We start from the raw sequence: 18,056 nt of genomic DNA, 5'->3' as shown, positions 1-18,056 counted from the left end.
GAACCAGAATATGATGCAGAAGAGGCTTTTAGGGAGATAAACCGAGAGTTGGAATATTTCGAGAATAAACCTAAGCCAAATCTGAATGACACTGAACCGGTAAATTTAGGAACCCCGGAAGAAATCCGGGAGACCAAGATAAGCATTCACACGGACAAGAAAACGCGAGAGGCGATAATTCAACTTCTTCTTGAATTTAAAGACGTGTTTGCTTGGTCATATGATGACATGCCGGGACTAGGTGTTGATCTAGTGGTTCATAAATTGCCGATTCATCCTGATTGTCCTCCAGTTCAACAAAAGCAACGAAAGTTCAAAACTGAGGTCAGTGACAAGATTAAGGAGGAGATCACCAAGCAACTGAAAACAGGAGTGATCCGGGTAGTCCAATATACAACATGGTTGGCGAATGTGGTCCCAGTACCAAAAAAGGACGGGAAAACTCGGGTATGTGTAGATTACCGAGATCTGAACAGAGCAAGTCCCAAAGATAATTTCCCGCTGCCAAACATCCACATCCTCGTTGATAATTGTGCCAAGCACGAGATACAGTCTTTTGTAGATTGTTATGCTGGATATCACCAGGTATTGATGGATGAAGAAGACGCCGAGAAAACTGCCTTCACCACGCCTTGGGGCACCTACTGTTACCGGGTCATGCCGTTTGGTTTGAAGAATGCGGGGGCTACTTACATGAGGGCCATGACTGCCATTTTCCATGACATGATGCATCAGGAAATAGAGGTGTACGTGGACGATGTGATAGTCAAGTCCAGGACGCAGGATAATCACATCCAAGACTTGAGGAAATTCTTCGAGAGGCTAAAAAAGTATGACTTGAAGCTAAACCCAGCCAAATGCGCTTTCGGAGTTCCATCGGGCAAACTTTTGGGCTTCATCGTAAGCAGGAGAGGTATCGAGCTAGATCCAACTAAGATAAAATCCATCAGAGATCTGCCTCCCCCGAGAACAAAGAAAGACGTGATGAGTCTGTTGGGCAGGTTGAACTACATCAGTCGGTTTATTGCCCAGCTGACAAGCACGTGTGAGCCCATATTCAAGCTGTTAAGGAAAGATGCGGCGATTAAATGGACAACTGAGTGTCAAGAAGCCTTTGATAAAGTCAAAGAATACCTTTCGAATCCCCCGGTCTTGGTCCCTCCAGAACCGGGAAGGCCACTTTTCTTGTATCTAACAGTCTTGGAGAACTCTTTCGGCTGCGTCCTCGGGCAACACGACATAACCGGAAAGAAGGAACAAGCAATTTACTACTTGAGCAAGAAATTCACCGGCTACGAGGCCAAATACACTCTGCTGGAAAGGACATGCTGCGCTCTCACATGGGTTGCTCAAAAGCTGAGATATTATCTCCAAGCCCACACTACATTCCTCATAATCAGGTTGGATCCTTTGAAGTATATATTCCAGAAACCAATGCCTACTGGGAGACTGGCTAAATGGCAAATCTTGCTTACGGAATTCGACATAGTTTATGTCACTCGCACGGCAATGAAAGCCCAGGCGCTAGCAGATCATTTGGCCGAAAATCCGGTCGATGAGGAATACCAGCCATTGGATACCTACTTTCCAGATGAAGAGGTAAACACCGTAGAAGTGATCTCGGAAGAAGCTCATGTTTGGAAGATGTTCTTTGACGGAGCCGTGAACGCCAAGGGTGTAGGGATTGGGGCAATTTTGATCTCGCCTTCCGGTCAGCATTATCCCGCCACAGCTAGACTGCGTTTCTTTTGCACAAACAATACAGCTGAGTATGAAGCCTGCATTATGGGCATGCATATGGCAATCGATCAGGATGTCGAAAACTTACTGATTATGGGAGATTCTGACCTGATCATCCGGCAAGCTCAAGGCGAGTGGGAAACTCGGGATGTCAAACTTATCCCATACCGACAACATGTGGAGGACCTCAGCAAGCGCTTTACCTCAATAGAGTTCAGGTATATTCCGAGGTGTCACAATGAACTGGCAGATGCACTTGCTACTTTGGCTTCAATGCTACCCTACCCGGGCAACGCCCACGTCGATCCTTTGGAAATCCAAATCAAGGAAAGACACGGTTACTGCAGTGTAATCGAGGCGGGATCAAATACGCAGCCTTGGTACCATGACATCAAGAGGTTCCTGAAGACGCAAGAATACCCCGAGCACGCTACTGGAGATCAAAAGAGGACCATTAGGCGACATGCAAGTGGTTTCTTTTTGAGCGGTGAATTGTTATATAAGAGGACCCCGGACCTCAATCTCCTAAGATGTGTTGATATCGAGGAAGCAAGAAAGATCATGCACGAAGTACATGCGGGTGTGTGCGGACCTCACATGAACGGGTATGTCTTAGCGAAGAAAATCCTTCGAGCAGGTTATTACTGGATGACCATGGAAAAGGATTGCTTTAGCTTCGTTCGGAAATGTCATCAGTGTCAGGTGCACGGTGATTTGATTCACGCACCTCCCACGGAACTGCATCCCATGTCTGCGCCTTGGCCATTTGTCGCCTGGGGCATGGACGTCATTGGACCAATTGAACCAAAAGCCTCGAATGGACACAGGTTTATACTGGTTGCCATAGATTACTTCACAAAATGGGTAGAGGCTGTCACTCTCAAGTCGGTCACTAAGAAAGCTGTGGTGGATTTTGTACACTCAAATCTTATCTGTCTCTTCGGCATTCCTGCGACTATCATTACAGATAACGCAGCCAACTTGAACAGTCACTTGATGGGAGATGTATGCGAGCAATTCAAGATAACGCATAGGAATTCCACGCCTTATCGGCCAAAGGCCAATGGAGCTGTGGAAGCGGCAAACAAAAACATCAAGAAGATTTTGAGGAAGACCATCCAAAGTTCCCGACAGTGGCATGAGCAATTGCCATTTGCATTGTTGGGGTACCGCACTACGGTACGCACATCGGTGGGAGCAACTCCTTATCTTTTGGTTTATGGGACCGAGGCTGTAATACCGGCAGAGGTAGAAATTCCTTCGCTTCGAATCATTGTCGAAGCAGAAATCGAGGACAGCGAGTGGGTCAAGACTCGGCTAGAGCAATTGACGTTGATTGATGAAAAGCGAATGGCCGCAGTTTGTCACGGACAGTTATACCAACGAAGGATGGCCCGTGCTTACAACAAGAAAGTCCGACCCCGGAATTTCGAAGTAGGTCAGCTGGTACTGAGGCGTATTCTGCCGCATCATGAGGAAGCAAAAGGGAAGTTTGCTCCGAATTGGAAAGGCCCATACATCGTAAGGAAGATATTGCCAAGAGGAGCATTGTATCTAGGTGATATCGAAGGAAATGACCCCGACACAGCAGTAAATGCAGATGCAGTCAAGAGATACTACGTCTAAATCATACTCCAGTGGTCCTGACACGTTTGAAAATGGCGAAGGTTTTATTCCCCACTACTCCCCAAACACTACCCAATTCTCTCTACCAACTTTTGAGCCGCTTACAAAACAAAAAAAACAAAAAAAAAAAAAGAGAAAACAAAACAAAACATTGATTGAGGCCTGAACTACGTTTGACTTGATTCCGAAAGGATACATAGGCAGCCTCTCCCTGAGGTTCAGTCACACCAACAATAAAATCCCATTCACCCTGAAATTGAAAACCGGGGCACGTCGAGCAGTTTAGAAGTTAGTATCATCTACCTCTCTTTACCAAGCACAAGCCTTCAGATCAATTACCAAAGATAGTGGGAAACCAATAAGCGTCACAAATGGAGACCGGCACACTCTGAATTGAGAGAGATAAAATGAGAGAGTCTCGTCGGTGAAAACCTTCGGGCACCACGAGGCGACGGGAGTAGAGAAACCAAAATGAGAGAGCTTGTTTAGTAAAAACTCGCAAAGAGTGCTATCAAGCGATGACAGGAAGAGAAATGAGAGAGGTCAGCCAGCGAAAACCCGCAAAGGGCGCTGTTGGCCGAAAAAAGAATGACTCCACCCCAAGAAGGTTTCGGCAAAATGCCACCGATTTGGAATCACAGATCCGTTCGGGTTCAGGAAAACGCAAGTTCTTGGAAGGTCAGACGTCCAGTCCAAAGAGCATGTCATGTCCTTTAAAGCCAGCATTATCTTCCTCAGATAAGTCTTTCTCGTCCTGCAAAGGACACTCTGCTTTCTGATTTGTTTTCTCCTTTCTTTGTTTCCTTCGAGTCCCTTTTATGTTTTAATCCCAAGTTCAGGACACACCGGAAAGGGCAGGTGGCAGGTTTGTTTGCACGGAATCCCGTTTCATGAAGGAAAGCGCCTCATCTCGTTGATTGCCCAAGCCTGATGAATCACGACGTTTGATGGTGTTTCAGAGTAAAAGGAAAGAGAGGAATTTTGAAATCTTCCCCAGCAAGTCCGCCTTCGGACAAATCCCCACAGAGTTTCCCCCCTGTACAAATCCCCGCAGAGTTTCTCTTTGTATAGTCTCCCACAGAGTCTCCCCAATATAAATGTAAAAAAAAAAAAAAAAAAAAAAAACGTTGGAATTTTCTCAGCACACCCCCAGCGAGTCCTTTTGTAAATATTCCCCAACAAGCTTACCCCAACAAACCCTGGGAAACTCGTTTTGAAACAAAAACCCAGCATACCCCATTGTACAGAATCCGCACAAAGGATCCACTTTGTAAATATTCCCCCCACAAGAGCTTCCTTTTGTACAAATTCCCACAGAACACCCCCAATAAAATCCCGTTGAGAACCTTCAATCAAAACGGGACAAAAAGAAAAAAAGAGAGGCCTTACGAGGCAAATCATCGCAGAATCTGGAAATACAAGCCTGAAAAATCTGGAAGGGTTTCGCCATTCGAATCAAATCAATGGCGGAACTTCACAACAGAAACAAAGACGCAAGAAAGCAACTGGAAACGATCAAGGTCACCAAACCGACCGTCATTTCCGAACTAACAAATGATCCTTTGTCTGAAAGGTTGAAACAGGTCCAATCCAAGACAACCGTGCGAGAAGCAGGTGTCGCCCAAAGAAGAAAGTACACGGGTACAGGAAGTACTTCGGCAATGATGAATTCACTCGAAAGGTAAGCTTCCACGAAACTCCCTTTTATCTTCTATTAAAACAAGAAAACTCAAAAATAGATCGTGTAGTATTCTCGAGCTTTATCCCCAGCCAGTCAGCATTAGGGTTTTAAACCCTGAACTGAACTTTTTCATTCAGCCAGCATTAGGGTTTTAAACCCTAAACTGAGCTTCTTCATGCAATCAGCATTAGGGTTTTAAACCCTAAACTGAGCTTTTCCATGCAATCAGCATTAGGGTTTTAAACCCTAAACTGAATTTTCCTTTCAGTCAGCATTAGGGTTTTAAACCCTAAACTGAACTTTTTCCTTTCAGCCAGCATTAGGGTTTTAAACCCTAAACTGAGCTTTTCCATGCAATCAGCATTAGGGTTTTAAACCCTAAACTGAATTTTCCCTTTAATCAGCATTAGGGTTTTAAACCCTAAACTGAATTTTTCCCTTTAGTCAGCATTAGGGTTTTAAACCCTAAACTGAACTTTTTCCTTTCAGCCAGCGTTAGGGTTTTAAACCCTAAACTGAACCTTAATGCTGAACTTTTCCTTTCAGCCAGCATTAGGGTTTTAAACCCTAAACTGAGCTTTTCCATGCAATCAGCATTAGGGTTTTAAACCCTAAACTGAATTTTCCCTTTAGCCAGCATTAGGGTTTTAAACCCTAAACTGAGCTTTTTCATGCAGTCAGCATTAGGGTTTTAAACCCTAAACTGAACTTTTCCTTTCAGCCAGCATTAGGGTTTTAAACCCTAAACTGAGCTTTTCCATGCAATCAGTATTAGGGTTTTAAACCCTAAACTGAATTTTCTCCTTTAGTCAGCATTAGGGTTTTAAACCCTAAACTGAACTTTTTCCTTTCAGCCAGCATTAGGGTTTTAAACCCTAAACTGAGCTTTTTCATGTAATCAGCATTAGGGTTTTAAACCCTAAAGTGAATTTTCCTTTTAGTCAGCATTAGGGTTTTAAACCCTAAACTGAACTTTTCCTTTCAGCCAGCATTAGGGTTTTAAACCCTAAACTGAGTTTTTCCATGCAATCAGCATTAGGGTTTTAAACCCTAAACTGAATTTTCCTTTTAGTCAGCATTAGGGTTTTAAACCCTAAACTGAACTTTTTCCTTTCAGCCAGCATTAGGGTTTTAAACCCTAAACTGAGCTTTTTCATGCAATCAGCATTAGGGTTTTAAACCCTAAACTGAATTTTTCCTTTAGTCAGCATTAGGGTTTTAAACCCTAAACTGAATTTTTCCTTTAGTCAGCATTAGGGTTTTAAACCCTAAACTGAATTTTTCCTTTGTTCGGCGTTAGGGTTTTAAACCCTAAACTGAACCTTTCCCCAGCTAGTCGGTATTAGGGCTCCAACCCTGAACTGAGCATGCATATCCTCTTTCATCAATTTTATGAACTTCCTGGCGAATAATTAACGAAATTTTCCTAGTGAAACTGGGGCAGAAAATTTCGTTCGTTTTTTTTCTCCCGCAGGTCTGACCTCGAGCCACGTGGATCGAAATGACCCACGACATGAGTCCCAGTTCGGAATCAAAGAAGAAAAAAAGAAAAAAATATGTCCCGAGATATCGGAGTAAATGGAAGGCGGATTGACTCCAACATTTGACTAAGGTCCTGAACCCTGTCAATCGCGCCTCACTCAGTATCCCGGAGATTAAACAAGTCACCGCAACTCGCAAGCATCAAGATTCAGATCGGAGTCTGCAAGCAGAATCAGCTAAGACCCAAGATCAAGTCGTAAAAGAATCATAGATAGGAATCTTGTAACTAGCAGTTGACATGCATATAAGTAGTTAGTTCAGTTTCTAATTTTCGTTTGGTTGTAATAAGGCGGTCAGTGACGCAGCAGTGACAACAGCAACAGCAGTAGCAGCAAGCATTGCAATCCCATGGTAGTCCCAGCTACCAAAACTTCTCGAACTACATTGACCTGATTCCTGTTTAGCCCAGGATATGTAGGAAATCTTTGAAGCAAGATTCGGTCAGATCTTTCAAAAAAAACATGCTTCATACGGAGTGGTCCATAGGCAAAAATCGCTCATACACGCTCACTTTATCTTTGCACGAAAACTCTTCGTGTTTCCGAACAAAGAGGGGCAGCTGTGAGCACGTGATTTTTGTTTTTGCGCGACAGTCGCTCCAAAAGAATAAAAATTGGTCCTGCTGTACAATTTTTGGATTTCTGTGCGGCACTTTGTTGATTTATTTGTGACTTTGGCCCGTTTTTATTTATTTACTTTATTAAAACAAAATTCAAAAAAAAAATGTGTACGTGTCATGCATAATCTGAACCGTAACATGGTTTAAATAGAAAAGCATAAACAAGCATCTTTGTCCGTGATTTTGTTTTGTTTAATTTTACATGTTTTGAATTATTTTAATGTGTGTGCAAATAATTGTATTAGGTGTTTATTTTTAATTTGATTTTACTTAGTTTTGTATTTTTATAATAAAAGGAAAAAAAAAGGGCCCTTCCCTTCCGGACTTGGGCCAATTTTAACAAAATTGGCCCAAATAAACAGCCCAAAACCCAGGCCTGCCCGGTCCAGACCACCTGATACCCAGGGCGTCCAAACGACGCCGTTTTGGTCCAGTGTGATCTGGGCCGTTGATCTCAGATTGATCAACGGCCAAGATCACTTCCCCACAACCCACTGAGGAACCCGACCCGTTTACACCCGGACCAACCCAAGCCCTCTACCCTCGAAACGACACCGTTCCACTTAAGACCATAAGATCCAAACCGTAGATCTAGATTGATCTAACGGTTGAGATCAACCCACCCACTAACTATATAAGCCCAGAACCTTTACCCTGCCTCCCCCCCCTATCCGAACCCCAGCCTTCGTCTCCACGAACCCTTCCCCTCAAACCCTAGCCGCCCCTGCACACCTTCACTAGAAACCCGGCGGCATGAACGCCGGTGACCTCCACCTGAACACCATAGAACCCCCATGCCATCCTGAACCCAAATCTACCAACCACACACCTCGAATCCTATCCCACCTTCTCGAATCTTCATTTGAAGATTCGAGTCGGAACCTAATCTACACCGATCGGCCCTAAATTCATACCAGACACTCCCCAGACCCCCCTCGTGACCAAACCATACTTGGTTTGGTCCGAATATGACCAGGGAAGAACGAATCCTAGATCTGAGTTTTGAAACCACAAGGTTCCTCGTCACTGGTTCATACCCGTTAGAGCCAAAGAAATTAAGGTCTAAGGGACCTTAATCGAAGTGTTTCTCATCTGAGAAACACTTCGATTAAAGTCCGTTCAGCCTTAAGAAGAGTCTGTCCAAGTCCGAGTCAAGGTTTTTGATTTTTTAAGATTTGAGGTGAGTTTTGCTTTCTTTCTTATTTCTGTTTGGTCCATGTGAGTGATTAAATGTCTGTCCATGTTTTGTTTCAATTTGCGGCTTTGAATTTTTACCAACTTCTGTTTGTCCACTTTGCCCGAACCACTGTGTTTGTTTGAACCCCTCCTATTCTGATAAGGCGTGTGTATTGGTTGTATTCCAAATTTGTACTGACTAACTGATTCCTCGAAGTATAATTCTGTTTAATCAGTATAAGTCGAGTCATGTGTCCCATACTTTTGAATGTCTGATTTTTGGCTACGATTGTGTATGTTAATGCTAATATAGTCGAGTCGACATGTGTCGTCAATTAGTTTCAGCTATCCGAACAATAACAAATCGACTTACTTCTGCTAAGCATTTGATGAATCAATTAAGAACCAGTTTTGTTTACTTATAGCTGTTGAATTGGATCAGTAATGTAAAAGGGATGTTTGGTTTAAATTCTGAATTGAAGGGCATGTGCACTCGTGCACAGCATGTGCATTGGTGCACCTCATGTGCTTTGTGCACAACTTGTGGCCTGCATAAAGGTCTTTGTTAAGTTTTAAATAATTTGACAGCATATGCTGTCAGATATATTCTACTGCCCATACCTTGCTTTAGTTTAAAAAGTATTAAACCCTTTAAAAGTTAAGCCTGCCACGGGAATGATGGGGTTAATACTTAAATAACTAACTGGAATCTGAAAATGGGAAGGCACATGGGAAGGGTACTGTGATAGTCCAAACAGGCTGTTAAAAGGGTTAGGGAAGGCTTATAAAAGGGGGATAGACATACAGAAGAGGGAGACATCTGAGAGGGAGACAGACCTAAGAGAGGATTAGAGGTTAGAGAACCCTGAAAATTTATAGAAGAGAAATACATACATTGTGAGGATAGAAAAGAAAAAGAAAGAGTTGACAGAAATAGAAAGAGAGCAAGAAAGAGATAAAACAGATTAAGAAATCAGAAACTTGGTCTTGTTTGTCTGAAGTTCATCTATTGTCAATACGTTAGGCAGTGTTCCTTCTTCTAAATTTCAATCGAGATTATTGTTAGTGTTTTGTTGCATTTGGTATATTCCGGAATTGGATTGTATGGAGTATTGTTGCCATCACATTGTGTGCTATTTCATTTGGCTGTTTCTTCTTCAACTCTAGTTCCACCTCGCAACAGAATCCTTTCTGTTGTGCTGTTCTGATTGCTGCTGCTATTTTGCTCACTATTGGTGCTGCATTTCTGTCCTGCTGCTACTGTTAATTCTGCTTCTTGCTGCTGCTGATTCCCTCATCTTCTTCTTCTTCTCCTTTGCATTTTCAGCATTTCCAGGTACACATTTCAAGTCCCATATTGATGTAATTGAAACAGTTTGAAAGCATGAAATGAAAAAGGTTGAAGAAGTTCAAGTATTTGTTGTAATATTCATAGTACATTAACAGGCCTGTGAAAATTGATTAGTTTATAATTCAACAGTTCGAAAGTATGTACTGATATTCGACTGAGTTTATCCTGCTGTATTTTAGCTCGGTAGTTGTTTGTTAGTATGGGCATATATACTTCGACCTTATACAATACTGTTCCTGTTTCATTTAGTCTTTTTTTAGTTAAGATTAGTCCACATAAGTTTAGTTAAGTTCAACTCGAGAAGTGTTCGGATTAAGTGTTGTATTTCGTTAGCTCGTACATGATTCCTTGTCAAATTAAAGCATTTGACTTTGCCAGTTATCCTTTAATCTAGTCCAAATAAGTTTAGTTAAGTTCAACTCAAGAAATGTTCGGATTAAGTGTTGCATTTCATCAATCTCATATGTAATCTTTTGTCCGACCAAAGCATTTTCGTAAGGCATGACGTCTTTTTACTTTATAAGTAGTTAATCAGAATTTGACAAGAATCCGGATTAGGCAAAAGCCTATAATTGAATTAGCATGTACCTTTTCTTCTAGTTTTAGAGACAAATGCATTAGAAATGTAGCCACTTTAGGATATCCTTTCTAAAATAGAGATGAGCCTCGCCAAATAAAAATGCAAAATTGCGGGGCCCTCAATAAATAACCATGATAATTATTTAGAATTCAGGATAGGCCATTTAATAAATTTCATGGCCTTCTACAAAATAATAACGCGTTAGACTCCGTAGGCGCGGCTTAATTAAATCATATTCTTAAATTCGGGTGCACATTGATGTGACCCAAATCCGAAATCTCAACGAAGTCAAAATGTGTTAACAACTACGGGTGCATTGACTGTGACGTGGTTTGAGATGCGTTTTCACGACGTTGCAATTCTATAAAAATAAATGATAATAATAAAAGCGGTTAAAACTTAATAAAAGCACATAAGTCACAACATGTATTTAAATCAGATATTTAGCCATTATAACAATTTAAGCGACCGTGCTAGAACCACGGGATTCGAGGGTGCTTAACACCTTCCCTCGGGTCAACAGAATTCCTTACTTAGAATTTCTGGTTCGCAGACTTCATTTGGAAAAGTCGAAAATTTCCTCGATTTGGGATTCAAGATAAACCGGTGACTTGGGACACCAAAAGCCAAACCTTTCCCAAGTGGCGACTCTGAATTAAATAAATAATCCCATTTCGAATATTGTCACTTAAATTGGAAAAACTCCCCTCGCGCATCTTACCCCTCGGGGCGGGCGCGCAAAAAAAGGAGGTGTGACACCATCTAAGAAGACGATTTTAACTACGACTTTAACTACTACTCTACTATACCATCTAAGAAGACAATTTTAACTACCTCTTTTATATATATATATATATATATATATATATATATATATATATATATATATATATAGTTTATTTGTAGATAAAATGTAGATAAAGTGTAGTTCATTGACAATGTACCAGAATTACATAGAAAAAATAACATCACACACCTGCAGCTGTGTTCTCATTGGTGATACTCAATTCCATATTGAAATTGCGAACAATTATACATAGCGGATATGATCCTAAGTTTTTGTTTTCCTTTTTCGTCTCCATGTATACACGAACACCCATATCGTTCCTAATTTCCATTGGAGGACAATGCTCATTGACAATATATTTGATTTCTATAATTTTTTTGATGTATCAACCATTATTGTAGAAATCAATAGACTATAACTCGAATCGTCATCGACTATAATGCCATCGACCTTGAATTCTCCAAATCTCCCATAGCTATCCCAATTCCCATTCAGTTGTAGCATAATTGGTATTTTCGAGATAATTGCTTTGTTGCAGAAGAATTATAGAAGATTTTGTCGATTTTGATTTGTGAAATCAGAGAAAATGTTGAAACAGAGTTTATCGCAAAAACAGAGTACGGAAATTTTGTAACGAAGTCGACGATAGTTATTACTATGCGTGATTTGCGTTGTGGAAGATCTGGAAAATATTAAATTCCCCTTTTTTAGCACGCCTAAATAAGGAATCCTACCGCTACAATGATTCCTTATTTAATGCATTGTATATGTTGTCTAGAAATACTATTAGCATGAAGGGTAATATGCAAACTATGAACATATTTGGTAATATAGTTTCCTATATGGTATAGGAATGAAAATTTCCTTATTATTTGCTGGTTAATCAACTTTCTATCCCCTTTAAATATGGGTCTAGTCGGTTTTACATTATTCATTTTTCACCCGTCCATATCCGACCCGACTGCCCATTTGCTACCCCTAGTCTGACCAAATCACATCTGCCATAAAAGAGTGTTTAAAGCTGGCAAAAAAATTGCTTTTAAATCTCATATGAAGATTAGTCAATAACCCAAGAGGTATAAGAATATTGGGATTGCCCACTGGATAGTAGCTACAATTTCAAATAAAAAATAAGCCATTAATTCCGTAGTCAGACATTGGCTAGAGGTTATAGCAATCAATGGATCTATCTGGAACTAGAGTCATTTTCACAACAACCAAAAACCATGAAAAGAACATCAGAGACGGCAGCTCTCTTCCATCCTAAAGACCTTTCAGCAATAAGTGGGGACCAGTTCAATTTTTCGTACAACGATTTTCCAGCCCGCCCCATGAAGGATGGCTTCTATATCTATGTTACATGCCCCTATCGAGAAAAAGATCTTCCAGACTGGGTGGGGAATGGAGTCCAAAACGCTTTTGATGTTTTTTTTGGACAAAAACCACTTTTATACTGCTTAAAAAAAAGTTACATAAATGAGTAAAACGCAGTACTATACTGCGAACTACCTTAACGAAAATTAGTCCGTTAAAGTAAAACGCAGTACCATACTGCGTTTTACTTTAAATTTTTTTTTTGTAATTCGCAGTACCGTACTGCGTTTTACTTCAAATTTTTTTATTTTGGTAATTCGCAGTATAATACTGCATTTTATAAAGCAGTTCGCAGTATTATACTGCGTTTTACCTAAAACGCAGTATAATACCACGAACAGCTTTATAAAACGCAGCCCCTTCTTCTTCCTTGGACCACTGAACACAGCCCCTTCTCCTTTAAAAATTTCGATTATTCTAGTCCCCCACTCCCCCACCCCGCGACAAACTTAAAAAAAAAAAATCGACCCCACCCGTCACCTAAAGAGCAAGGAGTGTAGGTCTCACATACAAGACAAGCTTTGAATTCCTTCTTTCGGGTGCAAAAATTCGATTTCAATCAAATTCAAAAAACTTAAATCAAGGTATTTCGATTTTGTTTATGTTGAAACTCGTATAGTACATGCATATTTGTATTGTTTAATGTATTTCCATGTTAATTTGTGTTATGTTTGTGTTTAAATTTGTATCTTATTTATACCCGAACTAATTTATTAGCTTTGGTACAAAAAATTGTTAAAATTTGATAAATTATTTGTATTGTTAAAAAATTAATATTATTTATTTTGTTCATATTTGTATTTTATGTTAGTTGTTTTTATATGTAATATTGACCTTTTAGCGTAGTAAAATATAGAGCCTTTTAGTGTAGTAAAATATAGAGCCTTTTAGTGTTGTAAAATATAGAGCCTTTTAGCGTAGTAAAATGTATAGCCTTTTAGCGTAGAGTCTATGTAGTTTAAGTATGTAGTAACTCCAATTACACTTTACAAAATTAATTATTTAATTTATAACAATAAACTTACAAAACTAACAAATTAATATATGTTGTAAAATTAACTCAAATATCGAGCCTGGAACCCATACATAATTAATCAGTTCGATTTTAAACATAATTAATTATTTAATTTATTAAGCTAACAGACACAATTCTAAAAATGTTGAAATTAACACGCATAATAATTAAGGATAACTCGGTGCTACCGGGCCTCAAATATCGAGTCTGGAACCCATACATAATTATTCAGTCCAATTTTAAACATAATTAATTATTTAATTTATTAAGCTAACAGACACAATTCTAAAAATGTTGAAATTAACACGCATAATAATTAAAGATAACTCGGTGCTACCGGGCCTCAAATATCGAGCCTAGAACCCATACATAATTATTCAGTCCAATTTTAAACATAATTAATTATTTAATTTATTAAGCTAACACACAATTAATTTTGTTTAAATTATAGTAGACGACATGGACTTTCCTCCGCCTGCGCATCCCGGACCTGCCGAGGATCAGCTACTAGTGTTGCAGAGCGACCATAGGTCCTCATTTGTATGGGAGGGACAGCTATCGATGCAGCCTCTCCGCCTCAGGAGACCTGACGATTTGTGGGAGTTCATCGGGGAGCATCCTTTCCATGTCCGTGTAGTCGCACGTCTACAGGCTACGGGCTTCTATACGATTTTTGAGCTTGGACGGATGCAGCTTGATTGGTCTCTCATCACGGCCTTGGTAGAGCGGTGGCGACCGGAGACGCACACTTTTCACTTGCCCACTGGAGAGGCCACCATCACGCTGGAGGATGTTCAGGTTTTGTACGGGCTGCGCGTAGATGGACGGGCCGTAGCACTGCCCCAGTACATTAGATCCATGACGCGTGCACAATTTTTGGATATGATGATGCATTTTACTAGTTATAGACCTCAGGGTGACGATGGGGGCAGTCGCGTTGCTTTGTCAGCCATCAGAGATCATATGGCGTTTTTACACCCAGACATTACCGGCGAGATGGAAGATCTCCATATTGAGAGGTACACGCGGTTGGCGCTGCTCCTGCTTTTCGGGTGTGTCTTGTTCCCGAACACTTCGGGGAGTAAAGTGAGTATGCGCTTTCTCCATCATCTTCAGGAGTTGGATGGTTTACCCCAGTACAGTTGGGGTGTTGTTGTTCTCGCATACCTGTATAGGAGCATGTGCCGGGCGAGCATGGGCCCAGCGGTGGACATATGTGGTTTTCTTCCCCTCCTACAGGTGACAACATTTTCGAATACTCTGTTCATTTCTCCGAATTCTATATGGTCGAAATGACTCATAAATTTTACATCAACCTTTTATCTTAGGTTTGGGCCTGGCAGCGGATCATGCCGTTGCAGCCACCTCTACCAGCACTTGCGCCTGGTGAGGCTTATCCGTTTCTCCCTCTAGCTTCTAGGTGGATTCTCTGGCGTGGGAACTACCGAGGGACCGATGCTCATCATAATCTCTCCTTATCAGGGATGTGCTAGATATGCTGGTGGACGGACAGGTAGATATGTACCTACACTTACTTGTTTAAATTGAGTTGTGTTGCGCATACTCACTTTTATGTTATATTTTGGCAGTTCATCTGGATGCCATACAGCGACGAGTTGGTAGCTCAGCTGCCCTTTTATTGCTCAGTCAATCAAATGCTTTGGAGCACCTTCGTCCCGATGATCTTCTTCGATATGGTTGAGTATCATGCCACAGAGCGTGTGCTTCGCCAGTTTCACCGTCCCCAGCCTATACCGAGGGATCCTGGATGGGTGGCTATACACTATCAGCGGGATGACTGTGCCAGGATGGACGATATATATATGGGATGGCTAGAGTAGCAGGTCCTTATTTGGGAGGAGCACTGAGCTGACCGTATTACGCCAGCACCTACATTTACCCAGGAGGCCACTATTCATATATTTAGGAGGCCGACGAGACCACGGTGAGAATATATTTTTTGACTTAACACGTACAATACAAATATACTTTGTCACCTGCTAAGTTTAGTACTTGTTTTGTAGGTTGCTGACGGCCCGATGGCCTATTCTTCTGATCCTGCCAGCTGTGGAGTCGATGATGCTGCACATCCTCACATAAAGAGGCGGCTTGATGATGATGATCCAAATAGTGTACCCGGGCGACAGGGGATGCGACTCAGGCCAGCAGCAGCACTGAAGCACACAGGCTGCGGGACTCACTGATTTACTTAGGTTTTTAGTTTGTGTAAATAGTGCATTATGTAAATAATGATAACAATTATCTTTTAACAACATTTTTATTTTAATTGTGTTTGAACAGCAGTTTTACTTAAACAGTACACAAGAAACACAAACATAGCAAACATAACACAAAAACAAACAGTAGAACTAAAACCATCACTGCACAAAGGATAACTAAAACCAGCTTTTTCACATGGTTTTCATCTTTTTCAGAACGACAAGACAGCTCCATAAAACGCAGTACTATACCACGCTTTATGTATTAAATTTTTCTGCAATAAACCAGCTTTTTTCACATGGTTTTCATCTTTTTCAGAACGACAAGACAGCTCCATAAAACGTAGTACTATACCACGCTTTATGTATTAAATATTTTTTGCAATAAACCAGCTTTTTTCACATGGTTTTCATCTTTTTTCAGAACGACAAGACAACTCCATAAAACGCAGTACTATATCACGCTTTATGTATTAAATTTTTCTCCTATAAATAACGGCATCATTGTAGTTATTTTGTGTGCTCAAAAATTAGTAAAAGCAAATATTTCATTAAAAGTAAGGTTTTTTTTTTAACTAAAAGCAAATATTTCATTAAATGGCTCAACCTCTTCGTCCACCAAAGTGCAACTGTGGAAAAGAATGATCGATGCAAAATTGTTGGGACGGTGGTGAAGTTGGACGCCGCTACTGGTGCTGTATGAACCAGTTATACAAGGTTCTCGGCGAACCTATTTGTGATTTTGAGGAATGGGTTGATGAACCATGTTATCAGGAATGCTACAGAGAACAACTGCAGTTTCTTCATAATATGTGTTTATGCCAACGGGAAACACAAAGAGAAAGCGATAGAATTATTGTAGAAATGAGGGCGAAACTGAAGGAGGTGGGAGAAGAAAAATGGAAAGCACAATGGAATTGTGAAACTCAAAAGGAACGAAAAGAAAAATATAAACGGGAACTTGCGGGGGTGAAGGCGAAACTGAAAGAGGTAGAAGAAAAAAAAGAACGAATGGAAGAACGATTTAAGTGGTTGGAGCGAAGAATAAATGGCAATCGGGACTAAACATTGGCATGTATGTGTTTAGTGTATTTTTCATATTTCATGTATTTTTATTATGTTGTCCTGTTATGTTTGTGTTTGTGCTGTAGTAATGTTTTATTTACATTTTTCTACAATTAAACAGCTTTTTCTTCACTTATTCCAAATTGTGGAACATAATTTTATTTGATATATATTGCAACATACACAAGTACAAACACGTATTACAAAAAAACCAAAATAAAAGACTAGGGGTATCCTTGATAGTTGGGTACATTCGACGAACTTGCACCAGGAGCCGGATTATCACCGCCACGCACACCACCTGAAGGACATTTACGACGGTCGTGTCCTGTTTGCGAGCATATGCCACATTTACGCGCATAAACGGTGTCACCAATATCCATTTGGTTCTGTATACGCGTTCTCTTTTGCACTTGCAGCTTGCGCAAATAGTCCTTGTTACATACCATCTTAAAAGGTTCCGGCGGCCAATAATGCTCAGCACTTAATGGTTGCAACTTCCCACTATACGTGTCTACGTATGCAGCAACACTGTATTGCCTATCAATATAGTTTGTTGCCCCATATCCAACTTGTTGAAAGTACTTCAACGCATGTGCGCACGGCATATGGTAGATGGTCCATTTCCCACATGAACATAACCTTCTATTTTCATTCACCATCTGTAGATTATTCCCATGGTGTCCGCGGATAGCGGTCTTAACTTCAAAAATACCCCGTTCATGATCGTACTGAATAAATGAATGTCACTGTGCTCGCCTCCTGGACCTTTCAAATCTTCTCATGGGTATTGGCATAAATTGAACACCCATGTCCATCAATGCTGATGCAGCTGCATGCCTTTCAACAAACCTCTTCGCACTCTGTTTGAATGTCATGCGGACCATGGCAGTGACAGGCAGTCCACGGGTAGACTTCAACAAGCCATTGAATGACTCTGACACGTTTGTAGTGAGGGCTCCCCATCGTCTTCCGCCATCAGCATGTAATGTCCACATGTGAAGCTCATGCCCTATCAACCAAGTATAGGCTCGTGGTTCTAATTGCCGGATCGCTTCCATGCGCCTCGTGAATTTGCACTGCTGGTGCTCAGTTGCAGCCATCCACATTAAGTCATGCAATGCCTTGTCAGGATATTTCTTCTGGAAATTGGCCTTCAGGTGACGCACACAGTAACGGTGGTATGCATATGGTTCCTGCCATTCAGGCAAGTGACGTACAGAACTTAAAATACCACCATGCCGATCTGATATTAGACAAATACCTGAACGCTATTTGACA

General features: G+C 40.8%; 1 protein-coding gene across 1 annotated transcript; it reads left to right on the top strand.

Moving 5' to 3' along the window:
• The first annotated feature begins 13,950 nt into the window (after window positions 1–13,950).
• Window positions 13,951–16,155, top strand: LOC138879786 (serine/threonine-protein phosphatase 7 long form homolog). Its single transcript, XM_070159419.1, has 3 exons — window positions 13,951–14,730; window positions 15,516–15,623; window positions 16,135–16,155. The coding sequence occupies exons 1-3, from the start codon at window positions 13,951–13,953 to the stop codon at window positions 16,153–16,155; spliced, it is 909 nt and encodes a 302-aa protein (XP_070015520.1).
• Window positions 16,156–18,056: the final 1,901 nt, after the last annotated feature.

This window comes from Nicotiana sylvestris, chromosome 10 (genome assembly GCF_000393655.2).
Source record: "Nicotiana sylvestris chromosome 10, ASM39365v2, whole genome shotgun sequence".
NCBI classification, from domain to species: Eukaryota; Viridiplantae; Streptophyta; class Magnoliopsida; order Solanales; family Solanaceae; genus Nicotiana; species Nicotiana sylvestris.
Note: the sequence above shows the minus strand (reverse complement) of the source record. Positions and strands in the feature narration are given on the sequence as shown.

Coding starts and splice junctions, on each gene's coding strand:
- LOC138879786 (XM_070159419.1), top strand. CDS start 13,951: ATGGACTTTCCTCCGCCTGCGCATCCCGGACCTGCCGAGGATCAGCTA. Junction 14,731..15,515: donor GTTTTCTTCCCCTCCTACAG/GTGACAACATTT, acceptor CTTGTTTTGTAG/GTTGCTGACGGCCCGATGGC. Junction 15,624..16,134: donor ATGATGATGATCCAAATAGT/GTACCCGGGCGA, acceptor ATCTTTTTTCAG/AACGACAAGACAACTCCATA.